Here is a 21,778-nt window from a genome sequence, read left to right as displayed (position 1 = left end):
TAGCAAGGGTCTAGCAAGCTTGTAATCCTTTCCAGCTGTGCTACACCCTTGCTTTTTCCACCTTGTGTAAGCTGCCTCCTCCTTTTTGATGAGATGCTTCTCTGTTCTCGTCATCCAAGGCTCCTTAATCTTACCCCTGTCTCAGAGGAACAAATTTATGCATCACTCATAACAACGGCTCCATAAACAGTTTCCACGTGCCTGTTGTGACCTTTGTGAAACAATGGCTCCCAATCTGTACTTCCCAACTTCTGTCTGATAGTGTCATAATTTCCTTTTCCCCAATTAAATTTCTTGCCATGTTAACTGCTCCTTTCCTTCTCCATGGGTATGGTAAATGTGAGGCAGTTGTGGTCACTGCCATCAAAGTGTTCTCCCGCCGTGAGATCTGACATCTGTCCTGGCTCACTGCAGAGCACCAAATCCAAAATGGCCTCTCCCCTTGTCAGCCTGTCTACGTACTGAGGTAGGAAACACCCCTGAACATACCTGACAAAAACGGCTCCATCCAAACCATCTGACTAAGGAACATTGTGATGTGATCAGTTTCTCAAGAAATTTGTGTTCTTTTTCCTCCGGGTGCTCCGGTTTCCTCCCACAGTCCAAAGATGAATCAGGTGAAAGCCGGTCAGGTGAATTGGCCATGCTAAATTGCCCGTAGTGTTAGGTAAGGGGTAGATGTAGATGTAGGGGTATGGGTGGGTTACGCTTCGGCGGGGCGGTGTGGACTTGTTGGGCCGAAGGGCCTGTTTCCACACTGTAAGTAATCTAATCTAATCTTATCCACAACTCCGGCATCCTGTAACAATTGCTTTAATTTTTGTGAGAAGGGATGAGTAAATTATTTATGCAATTTCCATATAAATCCTCCTCTTTTTGTCAGACCCCTATCTGTGGGGATCAGTAAATCGTCTTGAACCTCTTGATGAATAATGTCCTAATCCCATGAATTGTAACATTATAGCTTGACCAAAATGATGCAGCATTTCCTGGTCTTGGCAGAAGTAAAGCAAAAATACTTTATCATTCACCCTGTCCAAAGCATTGTTGCTTTTTTCACTGAAGACCTACTCCGTAATACTGATCTGTCACTCTGGATGACATCAGTGCTTAAGAAATGAAGCAGCCCTGGAATTTCATAATGGAGAAATATTCTCTTTAAACTTTGTATCTTATTGTCATCACCTAATTGAAAGCAGATAGAGCTTTTACATTGTTTAACCAAACTTTTGTCTGTCTTGTGCAGGGTTTACAAATAATTGTTAAGCAAATTGAAGCCACACATGTGAGGTACAGCCACTTTCTAGTATGGCACAATTGAATGCATTAGTAACTAAGATTCTTCAGTCACCAACACAATATTTTGTTTGTGGGAGACAGTGAGGTCTGCAGATGCTGGAGATCAAAGTTAAGAGTGTTGCTGGAAAAGCACTGCAGGTCAGGCAGCATCTGAGGAGCAGGAAAATCGACGTTTCAGGCTGGAGACCTTCATCCTAACCTGTGCTTTTCCAATTTTTTTATTCCTGTTCATCCTTACCATATTCACCCTCAGATCTATCCGTTTCATGGACAGAAAGCAGCTTTGGTGTTGAGAGTCCAGTGACCCTTCTTCGGAAGACCCTCTTCTGAAGAAGGGTCACAGGGCCTGAAAGGTTACCTCTGCTTTCTCTCTACAGATGCTGCCAGACCTGCTGAGTTTTTCCAGCAATTTGTTTTTGCTTCTGATTTCAAGCATCCAAAATCTGTTTTATGAATTGTTTCAAATACTCGACTTGGAGAATTCTTGACATATTTACAGTCACACTGTACACTTAAGTGTGTACAAGACAATTTTCTGATTCAGTATGTGGATGTATCTACTAGAGAAGGTGCAAAACTTGACCTACTCTTGGGAAATAAGGCAGGGCAGGTGACCGAGGTGTCAGTGGGGGAGCACTTTGGGGCCAGCGACCATAATTCTATTCGTTTTAAAATCGTGATGGAAAAGGATAGACCAGATCTAAAAGTTGAAGTTCTAAATTTGAGAAAGGCCAATTTTGACGGTATTAGGCAAGAACTTTCGAAAGCTGATTGGAGGCAGATGTTTGCCGGTAAAGGGACAGCTGGAAAATGGGAAGCCTTCAGAAATGAGATAACAAGAATCCAGAGAAACTATATTCCTGTCAGGGTGAAAGGGAAGGCTGGTAGGTATAGGGAATGCTGGATGACTAAAGGAATTCAGGGTTTGGTTAAGAAAAAGAAGGAAGCATATGTCAGGTATAGACAGGATAGATTGAGTGAATCCTTAGAAGAGTATAAAGAAAGTAGGAGTATACTTAAGAGGGAAATCAGGAGGGCAAAACGGAGACATGAGATAGTATTTGCAAATAGAATTAAGGAGAATCCAAAGAGTTTTTACAAATATATTAAGGACAAAAGGGTAATAAGGGAAAGAATAGGGCCCCTCAAAGATCAGCAAGGCGGAAAATGGGGGAGATACTAAATGAATATTCTGCATCAGTATTTACTGTGGAAAAGGATATGGAAGATATAGGCTGTAGGGAAATAGATGGTGACATCTTGCAAAATGTCCAGATTACAGAGGAGGAAGTGCTGGATGTCTTGAAACGGGTAAAGGTGGATAAATCCCCAGGACCTGATCAGGTGTACTCTAGAACTCTGTGGGAAGCTCGGGAAGTGATTGCTGGGCCTCTTGCTGAGATATTTGTATCATCGATAGTCACAGGTGAGGTGCCGGAAGACTGGAGGTTGGCAAACGTGGTGCCATTGTTTAAGAAGGGCGGTAAAGACGAGCCAGGGAACTATAGACCGGTGAGCCTGACCTCGGTGGTGAGCAAGTTGTTGGAGGGAATCCTGAGGGACAGGATGTACATATATTTGGAAAGGCAAGGACTGATTCGGGATAGTCAACATGGCTTTGTGCATGGGAAATCATGTCTCTCAAACTTGATTGATTTTTGAAGAAGTAACAAAGAAGATTGGTGAGGGCAGAGCAGTAGATGTGATCTATATGGACTGCAGTAAGGCATTCGACAAGGTCCCCCATGGGAGACTGATTAGCAAGGTTAGATCTCACGGAATACAGGGCGAACTAGCCATTTGGAGACAGAACTGGCTCAAAGGTAAGACCAAGGGTTGTGGTGGAGGGTTGTTTTTCAGTCTGGAGGCCTGTGACCAGTGGAGTTCCACAAGCATCGGTGCTGGGTCCTCTACTTTTTGTCATTTACATAAATGATTTGGATGCGAGCATAAGAGGTACAGTTAGTAAGTTTGCAGATGACGCCAAAATTGGAGGTGTAGTGGACAGCGAAGAGGGTTACCTCCGATTACAACAGGATCTTGACCAGATGAGCCAATGGGCTGAGAAGTGGCAGATGGAGTTTAATTCAAATAAATGCGAGGTGCTGCATTTTGGGAAAGCAACTCTTAGCAGGACTTATACACTTAATGGTAAGGTTCGAGGGAGTGTTGCTGAACAAAGAGACCTTGGAGTGCAGGTTCATAGCTCCTTGAAAGTGGAGTCGCAGGTGGATAGGATAGTGAAGAAGGCATTTGGGATGCTTTCCTTTATTGGTCAGAGTATTGAGTACAGGAGTTGGGAGGTTATGTTGCGGCTCCATAGGACATTGGTTAGGCCACTATTGGAATATTGCATGCAATTCTGGTCTCCTTCCTATCGGAAAGATGTTGTGAAACTTGAAAGGGTTCAGAAAAGATTTTCAAGGATGTTGCCAGGGTTGGTGGATCTGACCTACAGTGAGAGGCTGAACAGGCTGGGGCTGTTTTCCCTGGAGCGTCGGAGGCTGAGGAGTGACCTTATAGAGGTTTACAAAATTATGAGGGGCATAGATAGGATAAATAGGCAAAGTCTTTTCCCTGGGGTTGGGGAGTCCAGAACTAGAGGGCATAGGTTTAGGGTGAGAGGGGAAAGATATAAAAGAGACCAGAGTGGCAACTTTTTCCCACAGAGGGTGGTACGTGTATGGAATGAGCTGCCAGAGGATGTGGTGGAGGCTGGTACAATTGCAACATTTAAGAGGCATTTGGATGGGTATATGAATAGGAAGGGTTTGGAGGGATATGGGCCGGGTGCTGGCAAGTGGGACTAGATTGGGTTAGGATATCTTGTCAGCATGGACGGGTTGGACCAAAGGGTCTGTTTCTAGCTGTACACCTCTATGACCTATTAATTATTCCCTGTTTGATTTCTGGAGTTCATTCATTATTGGCTATCATCCCAATCCTGCAATTTGCCTTGCAACACCACCCCCCCCCAAATGCTAAATGTCTTTTATCAGTCCCATCCTCATACTGCAACCTGTAACTAGACGCCTTTCAACTTTAAGAGGTGGTCATCATAACGTTTTGCATTCTCTGTATCACTGCAGAACTCCGAACTTGTCTTGTGAAGGTAGCTGGAAACTAGTCATCTTTTTAAAAAAAAATACATTTTAAGGCAATAGTTATTAATGCAAAATTGAACATCCAGCAAGTGAGAGTGAGATTTGTTCACATTCTAACGATTGAAAAGCCAGCACAGATTCTGGAATTTCTCGATTGAATTTCTTGAGCTTTTTATGAAACCTGTCAAACTCCATGATATGTTCTTCTATGGACTGATTGTCCATTTTTTAAAATGTATCAAATATTGACCATGCCTTGTAGGTTTCGAACATGTCAGTCACCCTTTCTGTAAAGTCTGTCCATATTAGAATGTCCAATGACTCTTCAGTATCTAGATCTGTTATCCAGTTCTGAAAGTACTTCATTTCAAATTTACTCCTGCCTCAGACGGATAAAACCAAAGCCGTGCCTTGCTTCATAGTTAGAGAAGTGATCCGAATCCTCATTTCCACTTTTGTGTAACTCAACATTCCACTTCTGAGGTTTCTGCCAGAAACAGGAATTGCCTTCTGCTTTCTTTATGCACCTGCCTGAAGATATTGAGGTTAATCCTCTGCTACCATATTTTATTCAACAATATCCATATGTTAAAATACTGTATTTGCAAGAATTTTATGTCAATCTATTGTTTAATATAAACATCAGTGTCCTCCTTTTGCTTTTGGACCCTTCCTTGTCCAGAAACCATTACCCTATTGGGGAAATTGCTTCACATTACAGGTACTGTTCACCGGGGAAAGTGTAAACTCAGCAGCAAATCACTCAACTAATTCATGAAGCATTGAGGTAAAAACAATGACTGCAGATGCTGGAAACCAGATTCTGGATTAGTGGTGCTGAAAGAGCACAGCAGTTCAGGCAGCATCCAAGGAGCTTCGAAATCGACGTTTCGGGCAAAAGCCCTTCATCAGGAATAAAGGCAGTGAGCCTGAAGCGTGGAGAGATAAGCTAGAGGAGGGTGGGGAGAAAGTAGCATAGAGTACAATGGGTGAGTGGGGGAGGGGATGAAGGTGATAGATCAGGGAGGAGAGGGTGGAGTGGATAGGTGGAAAAGGACATAGGTAGGACAAGTCCGGACAAGTCATGGGGACAGTGCTGAGCTGGAAGTTTAGAACTGGGGTGAAGTGGGGGAAGGGGAAATGATGAAACTGTTGAAGTCTACATTGATGCCCTGGGGTTGAAGTGTTCCGAGGTGGAAGATGAGGCGTTCTTCCTCCAGGCGTCTGGTGGTGAGGGAGCGGAGGTGAAGGAGGCCCAGGACCTCCATGTCCTCGGCAGAGTGGGAGGAGGAGTTGAAATGTTGGGCCACGGGGTGGTGTGGTTGATTGGTGCAGGTGTCCCAGTGATGTTCCCTAAAGTGCTCTGCTAGGAGGCGCCCAGTCTCCCCAATGTAGAGGAGACCACATCGGGAGCAACAGATACAATGAATGATATTAGTGGATGTGCAAGTAAAACTTTGATGGATGTGGAAGGCTCCTTTAGGGCCTTGGATAGAGGTAAGGGAGGAGGTGTGGGCGCAGGTTTTACAGTTCCTGCCGTGGCAGGGGAAAGTGCCAGGATGGGAGGGTGGGTCGTAGGGGGGGTGTGGACCTGACCAGGTAGTCATGGAGGGAACGGTCTTTGTGGAAGGCGGAAAGGGGTGGGGAGGGAAATATATCCCTGGTGGTGGGGTCTGTTTGGAGGTGGCAGAAATGTTGGCGGATGATTTGGTTTATGCGAAGGTTGGTAGGGTAGAAGATGAGCACCAGGGGCGTTCTGTCCTTGTTACGGTTGGAGGGGTGGGGTCTGAGGGCGGAGGTGAGGGATGTAGACGAAATGCGTTGGAGGGCATCTTTAACCACGTGGGAAGGGAAATTGCGGTCTCTAAAGAAGGAGGCCATCTGGTGTGTTCTGTGGTGGAACTGGTCCTCCTGGGAGCAGATCGGGCGGAGGCGGAGGAATTGGGAATACGGGATGGCATTTTTGCAAGAGGTAGGGTGGGAAGAGGTGTAATCCAGGTAGCTGTGGGAGTCGGTGGGTTTGTATTGGTGGGTCGGTTGATGAATTGCTCAACCTCCTCGCGGGAGCACAAGGTGGCGCCAATGCAGTCATCAATGTAGTGGAGGAAGAGGTGGGGAGCGGTGCCGGTGTAATTACGGAAGATCGACTGCTGTACGTAGCCAACAAAGAGACCGGCATAGCTGGGGCCCATACGTGTGCCCATGGCTACCCCTTTGGTCTGGAGGAAATGGGAGGATTCAAAGGAGAAATTGTTAAGGGTGAGGACCAGTTCGGCCAAACGAATGAGAGTGTCGGTGGAAGGGTACTGTTGGGGATGTCTGGAGAGGAAAAAACGGAGGGCTTGGAGGCCCTGGTCATGGCGGATGGAGGTGTAGAGGGATTGGATATCCATGGTGAAGATGAAACGTTGGGGGCCGGGGAAACGGAAGTCTTGGAGGAGGTGGAGGGTGTGGGTGGTGTCTCGAACGTATGTGGGGAGTTCCTGGACTAGGGGGGATAGGACAGTGTCGAGGTAGGTAGAGATGAGTTCAGTGGGGCAGGAGCATGCTGAGACAATGGGCTGGCCAGGGTGGTCAGGCTTGTGGATCTTGGGAAGGAGGTAGAACCGGGCAGTGCAGGGTTCCCAGACTATGAGGTTGGAAGCTGTGGGTGGGAGATCTTCTGAGGTAATGAGGTTCTGTATGGTCTGGGAGATGATGGTTTGGTGATGGGGGGGTGAGGCAAATGACAGTTAAACAAAGAAAAATTGCTGGAGAAATTCAGCAAGTCTGTGAGCATCTGTGGAGAAAGAAGCAGAGTTAACGTTTTGAGTCCAGTATGACTTTTCTGCAGATGATGCAGAGATGTTGGCAGACCTGCTAAGTTTCACCAGCGTTCGTTTGTTTTTAGATTTGAGCATCTGCAGAATTTTGCTTTTATTCAAGTGTCAGTTAAAGGACTAAATCAAACTGGATTGAACTCAGCTTAGTATTTCTTCAATTGACCTGTTCAATGATGTTATGACGCACCTTTGAAGCATGTGGGGTTTGATCCTGGGTGTCAGCTCCGAGTAGGAGTATTACAACTGCTACAGAACACTATTGAATTCGACAGTTAACTATGAAGTCCAGCATGTATCAACTCTGGAACTATTCTGTTTTAGCATTCAAGAGCCCTGCATTTCCAACACTCGATAAGTAAAACTGTTCAGGGTGCTAGGAATTCTCCGGGATGATAGGCACATTCACCCCCAAAATGCCCTAGAAAATTCAATCATGAAGATGACCAATAAGAGAAAATTTACCGTCATAATTAATATTCTCAGAATCACCGGGGAATGTGAGGATTGCAGATCCTGGAGATTAGAGTCAAGATTACAGCGATACTGGAAAAGCACAGCAGGTCAGGCAGCATCTAAGGAGCAGAAAAGTCGACATTTTGGACAGGAGCAGTGGACACTGCTGTTTATGTTAAACAATAGATTGTCATAAAATTCTTGGAAATACTGTATTTCACCTTATGGATATTGGTGAATAAAATATGGTTTCCTGATGAAGGGCTCCTGCCCGAAACGTCTATTTTCCTGCTCCTTAGATGGTGCCTGACCTGTACTTTTCCAGAATCACTGGGCAGCTGATTCCTCCAATCCTGGCTGGTTCCCTTTAAGTTGCTGCTGATAGGCTCTCTATAAACTTATTCGCAACAAAAACTGGAAGGAAACATCCTGTCAACAGCAGCAAGCTGTGGGAAGATGAGTGTTTGTAATGAGTGAGACTGCCAGGCTGAAAGAATGAGATGGCGAGGACAGAGCTGGGGAAAGTGAGACGAGCAATGTTGGGGCCCACGAGGAAGCTGGGCACATAGGGGAATTGAGAGAGGTTAAAGTGACTAGATAAGGGAGATAATCGATAGGAAGAGAAGGTCTACAAAAGGGAGACAGCAGTTTTTTTTAAAACTGATCTGCAAAGAATTAACCGGAAAACTAGAAAGCCACCGGTAATGAAATCCTGGCAAATGAATGTGAAGCTTCTAGTTTAAGGCTGCAAACTTCAGGAGCTATCTTAAGAACAAAATATAGTGGATACTCTCACAACATTGTCAATTGCAAAATTTAGTACAGAAGTTTAATAAAGTTTCAAGATACATGTTATCTCAGTGTTTCATATACTAAACTACTTGAGGTGCTGTGATTGTGTCAAAGGCAAACGTGCAATTATTTTGCATGTTTAGATCCCAAACAGTAATGGAACAAATATATTTTTAAGATGCTTTTTATGACCTTGAGTCTTTCTAAAGCCGTTAGATTTAGTAAATAGTTTGTAAGTGTATTCCCTGTTGTGATGAGGGAAATTTAATAGGTAAATGAGCAATTAGTTCAGGAGTATGTCGAACTAGTGAGCATAATCTGGAAATTCAGAATCAAGTTTTTCAAAAGCAAATGTAGGAAATACTTCTATAAACAAAGAATGGTAAAAGTTTAGAACTCTTGCACAAATAGCAATTGTTGCTAGATAAATATTAACGTGAGATCATTTGTTAAATTTAAATCTGTAATTACAATCGGAGATACATGTGGCAATAGTACTAGTCCAGTTAAAATCTTCCATCTTTTGTGCATATGTGACGAAACATGTTCACTATGATTTGATCTGCAGGAGATGTTTTATAGAGAGACCATAAGAGTGATGGCTTTTTGCATATAGAGGTGTGTGCCTGTTTATGTTGCTTTTAAAAAAGAAACTTCTAGTGCAAACGTCCACGTGTTGTCTTGTACCAATTTAAATACTGTGCTGTCTAAGAAATTAATACTTTCTCTGTTTGTTACGGCTTTAACTTTAATTGTGCATTGATGATTATTGAGGATATTGATCAATTGTAATTCTGCTTTTGCGTGAGTCCAAATACTACAATGTCAATACCGAACAGAAGGCAGTGATACTCTGTGACTGCATCAACCTGATAAAGGAGTTAATGAGAATGAAAGAGTAGTACCTGAGAACCAAGATAGTCCTTTTAAAATCTCAAAGCACTAACCTTTTTGAAAGTTACTTTGACCCCTAACTGTTCACAGTACTCTTACTATGGACTACCATTTTATATTGTTCCAGCATGACCTCCCTCCTTGCATTCTCTGCCTCAGCTCTGAATGAAGTAATACTATGTACTTTCTTATTTGCACACCTTACCAATATGTTCTGAGACCTTCAGGTATATGTACACCACCAAGGTCCCTACTTTCCTCTACACTTGTGTATTTTGTATTCATTTGTCTTATCTACCTTACATTAGCTCAAAATTCTCTGGATTGAACTCCATTTGCAACTTACTGCCTAGCTGACCGGTCCATTGATACCTTTCCACCGTTTCTTGTTATGAACCACATGGCTGGTTTTTATCTCATCCGCAAATTTTTAATGATGCTACACCCCTGCTGAAGGGCTATGCCTGAAACGTCGACTCTCCTGCTCCTCTGATACTGTCTGACCGGCTGTGCTTTTCCAGTACCACAACTTTCGACTCTGATTTCCAGCAACTGCAGTCCTCATGTTCTCCTACCTATATTTAAGTCTAAATCATTGATGTATACCACAAATAGTAGGAAAATCTAGAATCCTGTGGAAATTCAACTTGATAGTTTTTGAAGTTATTTGGATATCTTGTCAATTTCCATTGGATCCTGTAAGTCCTCAATTTTCTAACCGGTTTGCAATGTGTGAATTTCAAAGCTTTGCTAAAATCCAAGTAGACTACATCAAATGTTGATTATTGTTATTCTCCATTTGTAAACAATACATGGAGTCAGAGGTCTACAGAACAGAGGCCCTTCAGCTCATAGTGTCTGCAATGATCAAATACAACCACCTATCTGTTCTAATCTTGTTTCCAGTACTTGGTCCATAGTCTTGTATGGCTTGGTATCACAAGTTCACACCTAAATACTATTAAAATGTTATAAGGGTCTCTGCCTTTGCCATGCGTACAGGCAGAATTTCAGATTCCCACCACCTCTGGATGAAAACGCCTCCAAAACTTAAACCTGACACTTGGTCATTGATCCTGCCAACAAAGAGGGAAGTTTCTCCCTGCCTATCCTGTCTGTGCCCTTTTTTAATTTTATACATTTCAGTCATGTCCTCTCTGTTTCCTCTGCTCCAAAGAAATCAACCCCAGTCTTTCCAATCTGTCTTTATAACCAAGGTCTGTCCGAACCTCTGTGCTTCCCAGGGTCCTACTGTTCTTCTACTATTCCCTGCCTCATTTTTCCTGCCCATGTACATCACCTTGCATTTATCCAAATTGAATTCCATTTGCCACTGATCAGCCCATCTATATCCTCCTGTAGTCTAATGCTATACACTCACGATTTCCTATCCCACCAATTCTTGTATCATCATGAAATTACTGAACACCCCTCCAATATTCATGTCTAAATTATTAATACATATATCACAACTAGCAAGGGCACCGACACTGATCCCTACAGAAACTCATTGGACACAGGCTTCCAGTCACAAAGCACCCTTTGACTATCATGTCCTGTTTCCCACTAATTGTGAATCCAGTTTGCTAAAATTCATTGATCCCATGGGCTTTAACCTTTGCTGTGAGTCTCCAACACATAGCCTTATCAAAAGCCTTGCTGAAGTTCAAGTAGGGTGTAGAATGCATTGTCTTCATCTTCACACCTGGTCACCTCAAAATTCAGTCAATTTGTCAGACATGACTTTACCCTTAACAAAAGCCATGTCAACTGTTCTTGATTAAGCCTTGCCCCTCCATGTGCAGATTCATTTTGTCTCTCAATATTACCTCACATAGTTAGAGGTTAGTCTGATTTGGCCTGTAGTTTTCTGATTTATCCCTTGTTCCTTCATGAAAAAAAGGTACCAAGCTAGCTGTCGTCCAGTTCGCTGGCATCTCTCCAGTGGCCAGAGAAGAATTAAAAATTCTTTCCTTGAGCCCTGGAGGTTTACCTACTTTAATGGGCCACTCAGAATCTCTATCTCTGTGCTAATTTCTTTAAATATATTAGAGTCCTATCACTCTTTTCTATATCCACATTATCCCTGTTATGAGTAAACACTGACACAAAGTATTCATTTAGAATTCCACCCACATTCTCTGGCTCCACAAATTAAACTGTTGTCCTTAATGGACCCTACTCTTTCTGTATTTATCTTTAATGTTTGTGTAAAATAACTTAGACTTTTCATTTATTTTATCTGCCATTGTACCTTCATGATTCTTTTTGCTCTCTAGTTCCTTCTTAAATTTCCCCTTGCAATTCTGTACTTCTCTCGGGCTTCTGCTGTTTTGAGCCCTTAGTGTCTGTCATAAGCCTCCATTTTTCTCATTCAATCATGTGTGTCCCTTGATGACCAGGGTTTGTTGGTCCCATTATTTGCCTTTCTTGAAGCATGTTGCCCCTGCAGTTTCTCTATTTCCTCCTTGAATGTATCCCATTGCTTTAGAGTCATAGAGAGATACAGCATGGAAACAGACCCTTCGGTCCAACCCATCCATGCTGACCAGATATCCCAACCCAATCTAGTCCCACCTGCCAGCACCCGGCACATATCCCTCCAAACCCTTCCTACTCATCTACCCATCCAGATGCCTTTTAAATGTTACAATTGTACTAGCTTTCACCACTTCCTCTGGCAGCTCATTCCATACACGTACCACCCTCTGTGTGAAAAAGTTGCCCCTTAAGTCTCTTTCCCTTCTCACCCTAAACCTATGCCCTCCAGTTCTGAACTTCCCCCACCCCAGGGGAAAAAAACTTTTTCTATTTATCCTATCCATGCCCCTCATGATTTTATAAACCTCGATAAGGTCACCCCTGAGCCTCTGATGCTCCAGGGAAAACAGCCCTGGCCTATTCAACCTCTCCCGATAGCTCAAATCTTCCAACCCTGACAACACCCTTGTAAATCTTTTCTGAACCCTTTCAAGTTTCGTAACATCTTTCCGATAGGAATTTGATACAGATTTACATAAAAGAATCTCCTCCCAGTCCACTCTGGCCAAATCATAACTGATCTTATTTAAATCCGCTTTCTCCCAGTTTAGAACTTTGATTTCAGGCCTGCTTGTCTTTTTCCATAATAATCTTGAATCTAAAGTCAAGGGTCACTGGACTTGAAACATTTCTCTCCGCAGATGCTGCCAGACCTGCTGAGTTACTTTGAGGAAGCATATCTTGTTTTGCCTTGAATGATGTCAATTATATTCAGCCCTGCTTACTAACCTATTTGCTCGAGCACAGGAGAGAACAATATGGATCTCAATACTTTAAGTCCATCAAAACTAAATTGTTGATCTGCAAAGTTGACTGCACAGGTGATTTGTTAGTTGAATAAGAGATTGTTTTTAGGAGACCTTATGTATGTGAAAAAGGGAGTAATGGTATAAAGACGATGCTCACAGCCAGTATTGACATGATGGGCAGAATGGCTTCCTCCTGTCCCAGTGTAGAGATGCCGCTGTGGGACTGGGTTGGACAAAGGCAGAAGTCACATGTCACTAGATAATAGTCCAGTTTATTTAAAATCACAAGCTTTGGCGCACCACTCCTTCATGTTCTTAGGAACTGGACCAGTGCATTAAGTTTGAGAGAGAAAAGCCTGTTTTTGTGAGTAAAATCAAGCTCTGATTTGGAAAAATTCCTGATCCATTAGAAACATAGTCGCAGGAGTTGGCTATTCAGCTGTTTTGAAGCTGTTTTGGCTTTTTATAAAATCATTGACCGACATTTTAATTCTATCTACCTATTCCTTTTGATGATCAGAACCAGTTAAATCACCCTTAATTTTCTAATGTCAGTTTGCTGTCATGATTTAATCCTTTAGATCCCAATATCATTAGCTCCAAAGCCAGAACTGAACAGTCTAGGTAGAGCTTTATAGAAGTGTGCATAACTTGTAGCCCTGACATTTTCATTGATAACTTTATTTCAAAGCTTCTCTCAAGATGCCTCTATGCCATTTATAAGTGAGTTTTTCTAAACACGCTTGTTGTCCTACGCTGATTCAGTTCATCAGGTAGAAGTTAGGAGGTCCAGGTGCTGCATCTGGTCTTAACATTTCAGGATTGAGGCACTGTAGAGAACAGATTTGATATGCCATTTGGTGTTATCTTTTGGAAAGTGGGGACAGGATAGAGGTTCAGCTGACATGTTAGGATTCTAAAGCAGGTGGCTATAGAGTCACATTGCAGCAGGCTATTTCTCCAGCACCTCGAAAGACTACAGCAGCAGGTATACAACACCACCTTTAGCTCCAATCATCCCCTCCAAATCTCAACGCATTACTCTGCATTGGTTGTATATTACCAAGTCCTTTAATGTTGATGGATTGAAGTCTTGGTTTACAACAAAATTGGAAGCATTTTCACCACATCAACTACATCTTGCCACTACCTTAACTGCAGTTAACAGTGGAGAATAAGTACTGCCTTTGCCATTATCTCCCATTTCTCAAAAGTTAGTCTTTTTTTTAAATAACAAAACCCTGCCTTGTAGAGATTTTCCAACAAGTAGACTGGTTGGGATATCTGGTTGGCATGGACGGGTTGGACCGAAGGGTCTGTTTCCATGCTGTACATCTCTATGACTTTAAGTAGACTTTGCCATTCATTAACAAAATGTGTTTTTGCTTCTTGTTAAAACAGGTGCCTGTGCAGTCCTGGTTCGACGATATGTCAGATACTGAGTTGTTTGATCTGATTCCATTCTTTGAAGGACTGAGTAAAGAAGAGGATGTTTACAGTATGCTGCAGAACCTCCGCGGCAGGTAGCGATTGTGCTCCGGGCATGTCTTCTCGGCAGATTCTTAGGTTGTTCTTGCCCGATTTTTATCCCATTCCCCTTCACTTCCCCAATCTACGCCCTTGCCACTTCCCCATCCCTCCCTCTTCGCAGCGTTGTGTTTTTGTTTTTTGTAACAAAAGGAAAGCTTCCTTCAGTTTCCCCTGCCTCGCGTACCTGTGTTTGGATCGAAACTGCAACTCTTGGAGGAGGAGCAGGAGGGAGGTATCATCAGACAAGAAACACTTCAGTGGTTCCTGTTGTTGACTCGTTATGGACAAGGTGATTGACGTCCATTGAGCTTCTCAAAGCCTGACGTTGGAAAGTCGCACATGACCAGACTTCAACTAAAAGGAAGAACTATCAGAGTAAATCACCGACATAGAAAACAAAATGAAAAAATTGTTATGGACTACAGTTTGAGTAGAAAACTTCTCTCTACCTACCAAAAACAAGTATTTGAGCAGTTCTGTGATATTTTAAGTACTTTTTCCCTCTTTTGTTAATTTTTTTGGTTGTTGCTATGCAGACAGTCATGCTGACCTACAGTAGCTGACCTGATTCTGTGATCTCACTTTTGCAGAATGAAGTGCCTTTTTGAAGAAAAAAAAGTTGATAATTTTAGATGAGAAAAAAAAAGCAAAGTTAATTTTTTTGTACACTGCATATTCCAGAGATCTTTTATCTTTTAATGACTGTAAGTTTTAAAACAAAAAAATCTTTATGAGCACTGTTATTTATGCTGAACACGTTGAATTATAAGTGCTGGGTATAAGTCTCCAGAGTCATTAAACTTTAAATTTTATATCAATTGGCTTAACAATAGTTAATGGGCACCCAATTATGTTTTTTTTATTACTATTTTAAATATAGATATAGTTTAGGGTTACCAATGTCACTTAAAAAACAGCCACTGCAATCTGACTTGTTCAGGGACAGATTGCAAGTTGGAATTATTCAGATCCAACAGGTACTCTGGGGAATGACGTGGTGCTGCCAGATACTGTGATGGATACTTTTATTTTCTTTCTCCCACCACATGTTGTACACTGCCTCTTTCCCCCCACCCCCACCCACCTCTTTTAATCTAAATAGAATGCCAAAAGGGTTTGCTAAATCTTGATGCGGGTTCCGTGTCTGTAGCTGGAGTGTCGATTTAACTAAATTCCTCCACTTTAGCATTCACACAATCAACACTACAACGTTGCAGGGAGTGGTGTTGAACGAGTCTTGCCTTGAATTTTGTGGACAGGTTTCTGCCAGCATGTTCTGTGCTTGGAAGGGTGTCTGACCACATCACAAACACTCATGATGTGCATCGTGATGGACAGTGGGCACAGGGACAGAGTGGGTGGGGTTTGGGGGACGGTGGGGGAGGAGTTATCACAGGTGAGCTACATAGTATGGTGGAAAATTTGGGGCATTTAAGATCCGATCTTTGCAAACAATGTTACTGTTCTGTTTATTTCAAACTTTTACCTGCTATCTCCATGAAACAATCAATCCATCGCAAATGGCAGCAGTGATAATGCTTGGATTTATATTGTGAATGAGTCTGTCTGTCTTTTGTTACCTCAAATGCACTGTCTGATGCTAAACCTTACTAAGTGGCTTCCTTTCTCTCACTGTCTTTCGCTGGATGTTGGGGGTCTCATCTGAAAACTGGGTGTCTCACTCCACAGTCTGTGAGTACTGATGCAGCATGTCGATGGGCTACAGTTTTCAACTAAATTTTCAAAGTTATTTAATTTTTCATTTTATACTTACCTACCCATTCCTACCCATTCCTTCCTACCCATTCCAACTCTGATTTCTCTTTAAAGGTAGCTCTGTGGCAACAGGCCACTGTTGTCACCTTGAGGAAGAAGAATATCTTCTTGGATTTTCATTAGGGTACTGTGGAATTTCCTCTTTTGTTAGTCTCCAATAGATGCTGAACATATGCAGACTGGCCAATTTTCAAATTGTCCACATAGTTAGTAAATGTAACTTTGTCAGTAGTAATACTGGAGATGATGTTAGCGCAGAAATGAAAAGTCCGGAGCTGAGTATAACTTGCACAGTCAAGTCACAAACAGGCTTGGTAGCTCAGGCAGCGTCTGTGTAGAAAAAGAGTGGTGTTGAAGGTCAACGAACCTCCATGAGAACCAACTTTTTTATTTGCCTATTTTTTGTCCTTGGCCATTTGTTTACTTGTTTGCCAGTGTAGGTTAGCCTGCTATCTTTCTTATTGGTCCAGCACAATGATGGTGGCTTTATTGTATTGATTTTATTTGTTGAACTGACTGTCATGCCAGGAATGGGAATAGGGACAGCATGGAGGACTATTTTAAAAAGCCAGATTTACTGCCCAATTACTTTGTCTCGAAATGGATGTTGGGGTAAGCAAGAGGACAGGATAGAGTTGGACAATAATGTTGGCCAGTACACTCTATGTGGGAGGATACAAGAAGAATGAACACTTTGGGTAAGTTAGCAGAGCATTATGGAATAACAACTAGTACTTTTTTTGGCAGGCGATGATTTAAAATAACAAATGATGTGTGGGCTGTGAAGTAAGTGTATCACTTCTATATTTCCCACTTAGGTGATTGCATTGAAGAAATTTGCACTTGAAACATATATTAGCGCTCTTTCCTTCCATTTTATAATTATTTTAGCAAATCTGTTAGGAGGGAATACCACACTGTTACCAGTTTCCATGTTTCTTTGGCAGGTTAAATTCTTGAATCCAGCTGTTTTAATTTCAGATTTTTACATTCCAAAGTGGAATGTGTACTCTTGTGTATTGGCAGTAGCTTTGAGTTTGTGTTTTAAGTTACAACCTAATACAATAAGTGAGAGAGTGGTTGGTAACCCACTGAACCCCATTTGAATTTCATCCGAATGGGCAAAATCTTTCATCGTTGAAACTAGTATATCCCAGTGAAGTGTATTGAGGCATTTTTGTTCAGTTAAGTGCCACAGCACAAAGTGTTTCTTCTGTTGGAAATCTACAGATGTCCAGGTAATGGTTGGTGCTGCAGAGTATTGCTATGAGGTACAATATTGTTTAAAGCAAACAAGGAACAGTTTGGCTTGTAACCAGCTCGTGGATTGTAGAAATAAATCCATCACAACATTGAGTGGGAAATGTTCCACTACATATCCTCCCTCAAAATGTGCGAAATACATGAAGATCTATCGATGCATTTGTTTCACTGTTTGTAATTACTGATGCCACAGATTTGCTTCTGGTTGCCTAGAATAACAAAGATTACAAATTTATGTAGCACAAAAGTCTATTTGGCCCCTCTGGCCAAGCCTAAGATCTATCTACTTTGTCCTGTCCCCTGCTGTTCCCCATATCCTTCTAAATTTATCTTTCAGTTTACTTATCTATTCCCTTCTGAAAGTTATCATTAAAACTGTTTCCACAACTTTTCAGACAGCACTGTGTAGATCATAATAACACTGTGTAATTAAGTAATAACTCCTCTCCCTGAGTTGTTCTTGTCAATTACTGTAAATCTACACTCTAGATACTATTCTTCTTGGCAATGAGAACATTTTGTTCTGATGCACTCTTATTAAATTTTCTTCATTTTTAAATCATAAGCTTCCCATATTCTGGGGGTTTCATTATGCTTTTTGTTGCTTGTACATCTGACAGATCTGCAGGCTGACTGCTCCTCATTGCAAACCCCACTCAGTCAAAGATTGACCTGTAAACAGTTAAGCCCTGCTTGCGTACTGTTTGTTTAGTCCTTTGACAATTTGCTGTTCCATTTATTTCGAACTAGTTAATATCTTCAGCAAATGGGGGGAAACCTGCTGAACCTTTGTTTGCCCTCTAGGGTTTGGCGTGTGCTTTCAAACTACAGTTATCCATGAACTACCAGGAATTCTGACTAAATCCTATAAAGAAGGTCTCAGAATTTTGGCTGACTTGTGGGTTCCTCTTGTGAAGCATTGGGGTACTCTGGCTCTGCCTAGATTATTTTCTGTAGGGTGGGGAGGGGACAACCAAATTTCTTCTTGTATTAACTAGAGAAAGTTTATCCTTCAGCTGGTAAATCCAAGGCTAATGTTATCTGTGATGCCCTCTAGAGGAAATAGCTTGTTAGTCATCATTGTTGATAGACATAGAGTCTTAGAGTCATAGAGATGTACAGCACAAAAACAGACCCTTTGGTCCAACTCGTCCATGCCAACCAGATATCCTAGCCCAATCTAGTCCCACCTGCCAGCATCTGGTCCATATCCTTCCAAACCCTTCCTATTCACATACCCATCCAGATGCCTTATAAATGTTGCTATTGTACTGGCCTTCACCAATTCCTCTGGCAGCTCATTCTTTACATGTACCACCCTCTGAGTGAAGAAGTTGCCTCTTGGGTCTCTCTTATATCTTTCCCTTCTCGCCCTAAACATATGCCCTCTAGTTCTGGATTCCCCCACCCCAGGGAAAAAACTTTGTCTTTTTATCCTTTCCATGCCCCTCATGATTTTATAAGCCTCTATAAGGTCACCCCTCAGCCTCTGGCATTCCAGGGAAAACAGCCCCAGCCTATTCAACCTCTCCCAATAACTCAAATCCTCCAACCCTGGCAACATCCTTGTAATACTTTTCTGAACCCTTTCAAGTTTCACAACATCTTTCCAATAGGAAGGAGACCAGAATTGCATGCAATATTCCAACAGTGGCCTAGCTAATGTTCTGTACAGCTGCAACATGACTTCCCAACTCCTGTACTCAATACTCTGACCAGTAAAGGAAAGCCTACCAAATGCCGTCTTCACTATCCTATCTACCTGCGACTCCACTTTCAAGGAGCTATGAACCTGCACTCCAAGGTTTCTTTGTTCAGCAACACTCCCTAGGTGTTAAGTGTATAAGTCCTGCTAAGATTTGCTTTCCCAAAATGCAGCACCTCACATTCATCTAAATTAAACTTCATCTGCCACTTCTCAGCCCATTGACCCATCTGATCAAGATCCTGTTGTAATCTGAGGTAAACCTCCTTCACTGTCCACTGCACCTCCAATTTTGGTGTCATCAGCAAACTTAACTAACTATACTTCGTCACTCCCACTTGTTTGGGATAATGACCAGGTAACAGTTTATGTGTGAGATTTTGACCCAGCAAAAATACAGCACCCCCTCATCCCCCCTCCCCCCCCCCCAGTGAGACAGTAACAAAGGAATTAAATATTTGAATACAATATAGTAAATATATGAGAGGGAGAATAGTTAATTGTGGAGAAGAAGAATGAACCATGAAGTTCAGAGTTTGCTTGCTATATGTGAGTCACAGTTGATGGAGTTGAATAGGATAAAGGCCAGGAACAGTCTGCAGCAGTGAGCTTTAATTAGCTTTCCGTAATCCGTGCCAAGTATGAATGGCCATTTATTGCTCCACACATCTATTAGGGAAAGATTATTGAACAAATGAAACCAAGAAATTCACTCGCTCTTTATTTATTCATCATATAGCAATTTGCATTATCCATATTTTTATAAGGGGAATTAACCTTTCATGGACTTGTATATTATGTGTCTAGGAATATTTACTGTGAAACTACACTTGCAATAATCAACCTGACAGATCATAAACATCAGGTGTAGTCATTGCTTTTTATTCATTCTCATTTTGGGCTCCGTTCTATTTCAGTGGATGCTGCTCACATTGGGAGCTTAACCCAGGGCTGTGTAAAACTATTCCTCATGACTGTGTCTATCATTTTAAAAATGTTAACTACTGTCTCCCCCCGCCCCCCAAAAAAGTCAAGGCACAATCATTTTGGAGGACTGGCCAGGCACTACAGAATTGCTCTACAATTTTTAAAATAAGTTTTTGTGTGTTTTAAAACCTTTAAATGTGGTATTGGCAAGTGCTTCTTCTATTTCCTTTAAAAAATTATTACCCATAAGGTTATTTTTTAACCCTGTTGCAAATATTTTCTGTTTCATAGCAGAGTACAGAGAGTACTGCAACTTTCCAACATATTAATGTAATCTGCATTTTTTTTTTCTCTCAAGCACCTTTCCATGCACCATATCATAGTAAGAATGAAAATTGAATTAGATTTCTGTTTTGAAACACTCGCAGTACCTACTAAACGTCAAACACTTATGCGTTAATCAAGCTTTTAGCATTATGGAATGGTAACTTGCAAACCACTCCATATGATTTAATCTCATTTTCTTCCATTTGTTGAAGTAAACTCGCACTGGTTAAAGAACCTAACATGGTTTCAAAATCTTTTTACCTCTGTGACTTACTCATATGTAGTATTGCAGTCAAAACTAACTTCCCAATATTTTTCATGCTGCTGTGTGTGTTGGACTGTGTACGAGAGAGTGTGAGCATGCCTATGTAATCTTAAGAGACTATAAAAATCAACCTACAGGGTCACTATTTATTTCCCTCTGAAGCATCAGTACTGTGACTGTGTGATGGCAATAAAAGATCCAGATTTACAATGACATTGGCTGGTTTGAGTGAAGTGGGAGGGAGCTGGATGAGGGAAATGGAGTAATATGGCCATAGTACACAGAGTGAGAGAATGTGTGTTTGTTAAGTGCTGTGTCCATCCTATGAATCAATGTAAGAGGCACATACTCAGCTTAGTTAGCTAAACCTTACTTTTTTTTAAGTGTGTAGATTATGTACAACTCCTTTTTAATGTAATCGTGTTCAGCTCAAACCAATGGTTTGTACAGTCTTTCCATTTTTCTTTTTAAAAACTTGGCAAACAAATGAACCACTTGCCTTAAACTCCAGTAAATGAATGTTCAACACAATTTCTGTTCTCTCACAAGTTGTATAGACTCTGTACAGTAATATGGACTAACTGTTTGTTTTCTCAAAGTGCAGAGGATTGTGCAGGAAACATAATCCCAATCTGAAAACAAAATTGAGCATTCCATTTATCTTTAATTCTGTAAAAATCTCGACTGTTCTAAAACCGGTGTTTGTAAATGAGACGTCTGTTCTGTGCCTCTGATTCTAAAGGTGCTCCAAAGGATGTTTGCCTTTTAAATGGTTGCTTGGGGATGGGTGGGAGTGGGGAAGGAAGGGGAAAGGAAATAGAGTAAGGGAAACTATGCAAAACAAGCTGTTGAGGCTAGAGAGGGTAGGTCTTCCCTCTCTGCATCCTTCAACCTCCCTTAGTTACCTTTCCATTTCCCTGCCTACTCCAGACTGTTCAGAAAAAAATACACCAGACAGGGGAGAAGGTAGGGTGGGAGGGACCTTGCTTGTTTTTCATAGTTTTATTGTAGTCCCACAGTTGGTGGCCCTTTTCCACTTTGATCAGCAATACTTGAGAAACACTATAAAGTTTAAGAGGGAAAGAAACAGAAATGGTTGTTACTGTCGGTTATTGAATAATCTGTTTCTTTACTTTCACCAATAAAATAAACTTTTAAACAAATGTCGTACATCAAGTATTTTTCTACCATGCATCAGTTATTCCTGGCTCACAGGCTGGGGAGTCCTGTTGCATTCACCAGTGTAACTATAGACGTATTTGTTGAAGCTTTCTTGAAAGTTTGTTTTAATGAGCAAATCTATTAAAAGCTAACTTGCTTTCTACTTCAAA

General features: G+C 41.7%; 1 protein-coding gene across 7 annotated transcripts in view; it reads left to right on the top strand.

The window, feature by feature from the left end:
• Positions 1-21,778, top strand: part of ctdspla (CTD (carboxy-terminal domain, RNA polymerase II, polypeptide A) small phosphatase-like a) — a 281,371-nt gene that overhangs the window by 251,408 nt on the left and 8,185 nt on the right. For 6 of the 7 annotated variants that reach the window (XR_011961418.1, XR_011961417.1, XR_011961419.1 and 3 more), the window contains one exon: positions 14,056-14,177. Coding sequence is in view for 3 of the 7 variants with exons in the window: in XM_072576378.1 (XP_072432479.1) it covers positions 14,056-14,177 (122 nt within the window). In the remaining 4 variants the exon portion in view is untranslated. Of the gene's footprint in view, positions 1-14,055; positions 21,772-21,778 lie in introns of those variants that run through there. The other variant, XM_072576379.1, reaches the window with a different exon arrangement.

The sequence above is a fragment of the Chiloscyllium punctatum genome, chromosome 8 (assembly GCF_047496795.1).
Source record: "Chiloscyllium punctatum isolate Juve2018m chromosome 8, sChiPun1.3, whole genome shotgun sequence".
Taxonomy (NCBI): domain Eukaryota; kingdom Metazoa; phylum Chordata; class Chondrichthyes; order Orectolobiformes; family Hemiscylliidae; genus Chiloscyllium; species Chiloscyllium punctatum.
Note: the sequence above shows the minus strand (reverse complement) of the source record. Positions and strands in the feature narration are given on the sequence as shown.